Raw genomic sequence first — 7,755 nt, forward strand, 5'->3', positions numbered from 1 at the left:
CTGGCCAATCAGGGCAAAGCTATCTCGTTTGTCGTTTTCCCTACGCCATGCACCCGATATCGACGTGTGTGAATCGAAAAACGAATGTTGTGTTATGAATTGACAGCTTTCAGCTGATAGCTTAACCTACAAAGAAAGATCTTTGCTACAAAGCTCAACTTGTAATAATTATTATTCTGTCTCTGATATTAGTGTTTTGTGTTGTAATCCACTGATAATATGAAGTACATTATTCAAACATGGATAATAATAATAATATTGGAAGTATAGTATTGTACAAATTTCTCCGTTCGTTCCTCATGTGGATGAATATGAATATTCTTTGATAGTTAAGGTGGTGCGAAACTTTACACGTTGATTAAATATGATATGAAATTTGGTTAATATTAAAATGTAATAAAAATACGGAATTGGGTAAACTTCATAATTACCTGAACTTATTATGCCATTTTAGTTAATATTAAAAAGATGTTGAAAATTGTATCCACTTCAAGGAAGATGTATGCTTTGAATACTAAAATATAACTATAAATCTAAGTCATATCATTGAGTATTAAACCCACTACACACTAATACTCAATGGTCATATCCAAAATTGAGTAGAAAAAAATAACTAATGTTATCAGACAATTTAATGTCTATTCAAAATAAGGATTATCTTTCTAGGGATATTTTTCTACAGAACTCGTAGGCAATGTAACTTCATAATTGCTTTTTCAAATTTTTTCTGTATCAAAAACTTTGAAGAATTGGCTTACAAAAAGAGATACACAAATTTTCTCACTCAATTCTTTTCATAGATGCTCTTGAGAATGAAAATGGCAGGACATAGGGAATAACAGAAACATCCAGGTTGAAAAGTTATCATTCTTTATTTTCTACACTGAACAATAGAATATCCAAGAAGTACGAGTCAATTTACTGAAAACATTTACTTGTTTCACAAAACAAAAATCTGTATAACCCATGGGAAGCAACAGTGCATGTACAATAGCATTATTCTCCAAGGTTGCACTCACAAACTTACTACAAGACTAGAGTATGACCATGCTCAGAGAGCATACTCCGAGGAAGACATACGTACATTTGTGAACGCTTTGAGTAATCAGAGCTTACTCGGAGAAAGTTTGTGTGCGTAACACAAGTGAACACTACAAACAAAATGTATTCAGAATGGATATAAACTAAGCAATCTTATATATTTCTTTAGTATAGTTAGATAATCCAAAATCAAAATAAAACCACATTGACCTACATGAATGAAATTATATTTCACCATCACCCAAAAAAACAAATTCATGCATTTTACTCGAAATTTATATTGAGTGGATAAGACCCATTAACGTCCAAGGCGACGATAATATATTCTCCAAGTCTTTCCCTCATTGACCTAAAAATATTTGGATCGTCTGATCCAAACGATTAGAAATCAAAAAGGATACAGGGAACCCAACATTGTTCTCATCTTTCACTAAAACAATAGTCAATTGATAATTCCTCATGTTGGTTCCATGAATGCCATCAATACAAATAATTTTTGGGAATTCCCTCGACTCTCTTTCCATAGACTTGTTCATGAAAGCTATAGCAAAATCTTCAATTTGTGGCTGAGGGTGACTTTCTCCTGATAAAAATATGATTATTACCTATCTGCTTGAATAAGAAAACAGTGTTTTCATCTTGACTGTTCAATTCTTCCACTTTTAAGGCTGTTGCTGTCATATCATCTGCATTTCGCTGTTTGTTTATGTTAAATTTTCGAATGATATATGAGAGATCTCCTTTTGTTAAAATATTCATTCTCTCTAATTTTCCTTCATTCATGAAACTTGCATCTTCAAGAACTCATTCCTCCGACAACAAGTTTGTTTGCAAGCAGTTCCTGCTGAGTATTGGAGAGACATTTAGATCGAAGTTCATCATTATGACCAACATGTGTCTCGATATATTTGACCGCCACTCCTGAAATAAAATGAATGAATGAATGTAATGTGATGCTATAAAAATGTTACCAGAACTGTTAATTTTAACAGAAATTCTTGATGGACATAATCCAGATATCTTAATGCTGCCTCCCTTCTTCATATTTCGTTGGCTAAACGGACTCAAATATCCTAAAAAAAATATATTAAAATTTCATGATTGTGATTCGGCTCTTCAAACACTAACCTATAGTATTACTACGATTGCAGTTACAATAAATATATTCTTCAGCAGAATCAGTTTTAACTGCTCGTTCTAAAATGTAATCTACATTCCTGTTGGAAAGATATCTCCAAGCCTCAAAATCTTCCTTGTTTGCAAAATGATGGCTAGACTGTTGGATTACCAAAGAATGCATCTGCTCCAAATGATCTATCAAATTTTCGTGGGATCCAAATGATATTTTATCCTCATCAGAGCAAAGTGGGCATTTAACATGCTTTGCTATGCATGCTTTGCTATTTAAAATGCTATGCATTTTTTTCAGGTGCCGATTTTTGTTCGACACACTGGAAAATTGTTTGGTATACCAATTGTTTTCCACATAGGTGACAAACTAAAAACATAAAAACAAATAAAACATAAGCAAAAAAAATATATAAAAGTTAGAACTCACTTTTGCTGATCCATGTTTGATGTGGTTCTCTTGAAATTCAGCAATCAAAATTGCTTTGTCCAATCGTTTGGTAAGTAAATGTCACAATTTGTGTTTTTGCGAATTACAATAATTAACTCAACGTTATTCAATAACCACTCTAAATTCAGAAGAATAATAATAAGATAGCAGAGACAAACTTTGTCTCTGAAAATAGTCACAAGAGCGCCGAGGCCGCCAAGAGAGCGGGAAAATATTTGTTGACATAGAAAGAGACAACTGTCTTCTGCTCTTTCAATCTGTTAGCTTTGCCCTGATTGGCCAGGATTTTGGGATTCTTTGAGAGAATTAACGTATGCTCCCTTACATCACATCTTGAAGCTTGAAGTGCAAGTCGGAAATCTCCTAATCCCCCTTTAATTACACTAACCTTCGTTAGCTAACCAACTTATTTTCGATGATTAAAGTGGGGGCGCCTCCGCATGTCGCAGGAAACTGCCCCGCGATTTCAAAAATTATGTGCTGGGTATGTCTTGATTTCCATACCCCGCAAGGCCGATAAGCCTGCGTGCTATTGAAGAGCAAGCACCCTTTTGAAGTAAGCAACATTTCTTATGATATTTACAAAATTTCGATAAGATCTTTTGAGTGGAGTATATTGTACAGCGCCATCTGTGGTACAATGTTTACGAACACGGATGTTTGAAAACTTCTCTTCAGAAGTAATCTGTTTTCTTTCACCTGTAAATTGTAAAGAAATCTACGTAAACCGTAAATCATGGACATTATGATATAAATATTATAAACCAAATGGGGATAATTCTCATATAATCGCAAACATAACACGAATTTGAAAGATGATCGAGATATTTCATATAAATAGAATGTTAAGTTCTGAACTTTCTATTCTGACTTATGGATTCTAGATTCTATGCTATGATTACAAATTTTCTATGTTCCTTGTTCTTTCCATTTCATCCTTTTGGAGGGATAAAAATTTATTTTTCTGTGCGAAAGGGTAAGTTAAAGTCGTAAAATAATTCACAAAAATCAAAAACAGTGTCAGTTGACTTTTTAGTGATACGAGGTGGGTTGGAATTGATTTTCCGGTTTATAAGTTCTTCTAATCTAATTGTTAAGCTCTAATTGAATGCAAAAACGGAATGCGTAACCCTTTGGTGGTTATGCTGCGTCTCTTATTGATTATTGTGATCCATTGCTTCCTTTTCATCTCACGTAGTTTTGGGTTCCTCTAATATGGATTAGATGATTCGTATTTTTCTGTATCTAATATAGATTATAATATAGGACCAATTTCAGTAGGTATTATATGCACGGATATGTTCATAATTGTCTCATGGAGTTAAATAAAGCCTTTATTAAAGGCTATCTGAAATTTCACAACCAGAAGGAAGATAATCACCTTGCGTTGATTTAATTTCAGAGATTTTATCATTTTGTGGATTGAAATAAATCAGCACATTTCCTATTGAAAAATATTTGCTTCATTAATCAAGAACTACTAAACTATAGGTATCATCAAGTATATCTGCAGTTCCTGGCATTTAGTGAGTGCAGTGATTTTGTAATGGAAGTTTCAATGCTGTTTTAAATATTTGGCCCATTTGAGTTTAATTACATCTGTGTCTGATCGTTGAATAAATAATGAAAAATTAGTGAAGAACTGCCCCACAATTTGACTGTTACTAACATTTCTTTTGAATTCAGGTTAAACTATCTTCTAATATATACCAATCATATTTCTAAATATGAGTAAATCAGCTAAAACTTCAGAGCATGAAGAAACGGATGAGAATGTTCTATTCGATGATGGATTTTCTGTAGTTGATGATACAGGTATTGGATCAGTGGAAGGGGACCAGGAGAAGACAAATGGTAAAAAAAGACATTCCAACATTGATCGTGATTTTAATTCCAAGGAGATTGTTTCAGATGAAAAAAAGGAAGAAGTCGTCTCCAACATAAAAAAGGATATTGCTAAAAAACCTGTGAAAGATCACAAAGATTCAGAGAGCAGTATTAACAAAATTGACATCGAGGATAACTCCGAAGTTAAGACGGAATCATCAAAATCCTGTGGTGACAGCAGTACCCTCATCTTATCTAATGATGTAGATTTGGGTACGGAAGTTCCAGTTACTGTCCACACCAAAGTTAAAGTTGAAAAAGTATCAGAAGAACCAAAAGTAGGTGAAACCAATCAAAAAGAAACTAAACTTGGATCATCTACTGATGAAAAGAATACAAATGCAACAGTTATTAAAAAACTGCAACGGAAGAAAGGAACTTCATCAAGCTTTGTCTGGATCGCTAATATTTCTAGCTCTGTTAATGCTTCAAGTTTAAAAAAACATTTTTCTGATTGTGGACGAGTGAATACAGCTAAAGTGGTTACAAACGGCAAATTATTTTTCGGCTATGTTGAATTTGACACTCCTAAGATTGCCTTAGAATGTGTTGAAAAAATGAACAATACAGTATTGGCAGGAAAGAAGATTTTAGTTAGCAGAAGTAGACCTGACGTCACTAAAAAAGGCCCAAATGGACAAAAAAAACCTGTTAAAAACGACCAACAATTGGTAAAGCATAATGATGCCACACAGAAAAAAAAAGAAGAGGAAATGAATTCAGACAAGAAAGAGGAGAAAAAGGAAGTTGAAAAGCCTAGTGATAAGATAAAGAAGGATGATAAAAAGAAGACAGACGAGGAAAAAAAAATTCCAGATGATAAAACCAAATTGGAAGACAGTGATAAGAAGAAGAAATCAGATGAGAAGCAGAGTGATAAAAAATCTAGAAGTGGCAAAGAAGAATCATCAGTTAAAAGTGATGACCTAAAGCAGCGAATGAATGAAACCAAGAGAAAACTGGATATACTCCGGACCGATTTGGATAGAACCCAGATTGAAGTTCGGAATTTACGCAGACGTCTTATGGGTGAGCAGAAAAAATGTAAGGCTGAAGAGATGCGCGCTGAAAGGTACCGGCAGCAGATGAGAAAACTCGCAGATGAACTCAAAGAAGCAAAGGAAGAGTTCAGGAAGGAAACACATCGGTTGACCAAGAAGCACAAATTGGAGTTGGAGAAGGCAGAGTTCGATCGGGAGAGCTTCTTGAAACGAGAGGATGATCTTAGGAGACGCCAGGAGGATCTCAGCAGGGAGTTCAAGAAATTGGAGGAAGCAAAGAAGTCATTTGAACATTTGAAAAGGTCCAGGAAATCCCGAAGCATGTCACCGCCTTTGAAGAGGTTCCGAGGAAGGGATGCTGCTTATCCAGATGTGTCACCACCACCACCACCTAAGTTATCTGGAGACATTCGTAAACCGTTGCTTGATCGTCCACCATCCAGTTATTATGAGGAAAAGAAATCAAGGGGCATATACGAGCGGTTGGGAGACTATGCTGACAAGGCTTTCTCAAAAGAATCTAGTAATGGTAGGTATCGTAGTTCCTATCCAGGGGAGGGCATCAGTTCTTCAAAGAGCTCTTGGAGTCAGTTACCTTCAGAACCTTGGAAGAAGAATTCAACCCAAAACACAAATTTCCTGAAGCCATACCTTGATAGATTTGGGGGTAATAGTTACCAGGCACAGCCATCATCATCATCATCGTCATATTACCCTCCGGGTACGGAATATCCCAAGCATTTCGATTCATCTAGAAAGTACTAGTTTGAGCCCAAAGATTTATGTTGTTATTTATTACAGTATTTCAGGTAAAGTCTTTTTTGTTGTCTGAGTTGCACATGTTTTTCTTTACTCCCTTTGTGTTGCTCACTATATCTGATTTTATATTCTTGGACATTCTTAATTTAATCTTGAATAATTACTTTGCTGTAATTCTTCATTACAGTGTGTGAAATCCAGAGGTATTTAAATGATGTTATGCTATGTTATGATTTTGAATAAATTGTGAGAAACCATTTTCATTATTATTATTATTACATCTGAGTGTTTGGCACTTACTTTCTCTATTGTATTATTGATTTGTATAAACATTTCCGTTTGAATGTTTCCAAAGCATTTTTCGATTCTAAAAGTAATACACAATTTTATTCTAAATATTTGATGGAAAAGCCAAGTTTGGATCTCTGCTATTGCAGATGGATTGCATGGTAGCTTTCGTAAACAGAGTGTTTCACGTTCTCTACAAGTGGCTAGAGAACCAAATGAGATTTTTTTTTAAATTTGTACATCGCAATGAATGAATGGGGATCTTCTATTGGACTAACATATTCTCATATACCTTCGGTTATACCGGAAGTTTTCCATTTGAAATTGGACATCCTGTATTTTATTAAATTTTTTTTGATTCTCAACAAATTTTTTACTACAACACTTTAGTTGCATTTCCTGAATCATTGGTCTCAAATTTGAAGTCTTGAATGAAATATTGGTATAAGTTTCTACTGACAAAAGTTTAAACTTTGAAATTTGTACTGTCCTCTTTAGGTTCTACTTGTTGATCAGAGTGTTTCAAGTTCAAAATTAGGGGTAACTTTTAATGACGAAAAATTTCATTTCTTCAAATAAAACACCTTTTGTTCAAACCATAAGATGAGACCCAAAAATCTATCTAACAATGTTTTCATACCTTTTCCAAAAATGTAATTAAATCTCATTTATAATAACAAACTTCCGGTATGACTGGAAGTACCACAAAGCATATTTTGGTTGAAAGATCTTGGTCATTCATTGAAATCCAAAATTCTATACACAAAAATCTCATTCGGTTCTCTAGATACTTCTAGACTATTCTTGAGAAGAACACTATTTATAGTTAAATGCTGAAGGGCATCAATCAATAATTTTAAACCTTTTAAAAAAGAGCCCCATGCATTAATGTCCTTTTATAAACAAATTCTATCAAGATTTTGATAAGCTCCGATTTGTTCAATCTGTATTTTGCTCCAATGGGGAAATCAAAATTGTAGGTACTTGTGAATGAAGTTGATATTCCTTATAGAAAGGATCGAAAGATTTATGGTGGAATATTCACCCCTGTAAAACACAAGTTTTCGAGCAATTCTCCTAATTTTAGTTTATTATGTAATAGTCTCCTGACCCTTGGAACCTAGCTTTATATTTGTGTTTAACTTAAAAATTTCTTTTTTTGAAGAAGTAGTGTAAACTCCTCAAAAGTGTATTAAACCA

At 34.0% G+C, this 7,755-nt stretch overlaps 2 protein-coding genes and 1 non-coding gene across 5 annotated transcripts; 1 reads left to right on the plus strand and 2 right to left on the minus strand.

The window, feature by feature from the left end:
* Positions 1 to 1,477: 1,477 nt before the first annotated feature.
* Positions 1,478 to 2,613, minus strand: LOC123317716. The gene is made up of 4 exons (XM_044904324.1): positions 2,600 to 2,613; positions 2,170 to 2,492; positions 2,013 to 2,114; positions 1,478 to 1,962 (listed from the first exon to the last, which is right to left on the minus strand). The coding sequence occupies exons 1-4, from the start codon at positions 2,611 to 2,613 to the stop codon at positions 1,838 to 1,840; spliced, it is 564 nt and encodes a 187-aa protein (XP_044760259.1). The 3' UTR covers positions 1,478 to 1,837.
* Positions 2,614 to 3,046: 433 nt separating this feature from the next.
* LOC123318103 lies at positions 3,047 to 3,174 on the minus strand. The gene has a single exon (XR_006538260.1). It is a non-coding gene; the product is annotated as a U11 spliceosomal RNA (small nuclear RNA).
* Positions 3,175 to 3,465: 291 nt separating this feature from the next.
* Positions 3,466 to 6,524, plus strand: LOC123317017 (glutamic acid-rich protein-like). Of its 3 annotated transcripts, none has more exons than XM_044903363.1 (3): positions 3,466 to 3,596; positions 4,307 to 4,474; positions 4,532 to 6,524. In XM_044903363.1, the coding sequence occupies exons 2-3, from the start codon at positions 4,348 to 4,350 to the stop codon at positions 6,271 to 6,273; spliced, it is 1,869 nt and encodes a 622-aa protein (XP_044759298.1). In that variant the 5' UTR covers positions 3,466 to 3,596; positions 4,307 to 4,347; the 3' UTR covers positions 6,274 to 6,524. The 3 variants fall into 3 exon arrangements, with proteins under 3 accessions (XP_044759298.1, XP_044759297.1, XP_044759299.1); XM_044903362.1 differs by having other exon boundaries at positions 3,562 to 3,665; XM_044903364.1 differs by lacking the exon at positions 3,466 to 3,596 and adding an exon at positions 3,734 to 3,897.
* Positions 6,525 to 7,755: the final 1,231 nt, after the last annotated feature.

The sequence above is a fragment of the Coccinella septempunctata genome, chromosome 7, assembly GCF_907165205.1.
Source record: "Coccinella septempunctata chromosome 7, icCocSept1.1, whole genome shotgun sequence".
Taxonomy (NCBI): domain Eukaryota; kingdom Metazoa; phylum Arthropoda; class Insecta; order Coleoptera; family Coccinellidae; genus Coccinella; species Coccinella septempunctata.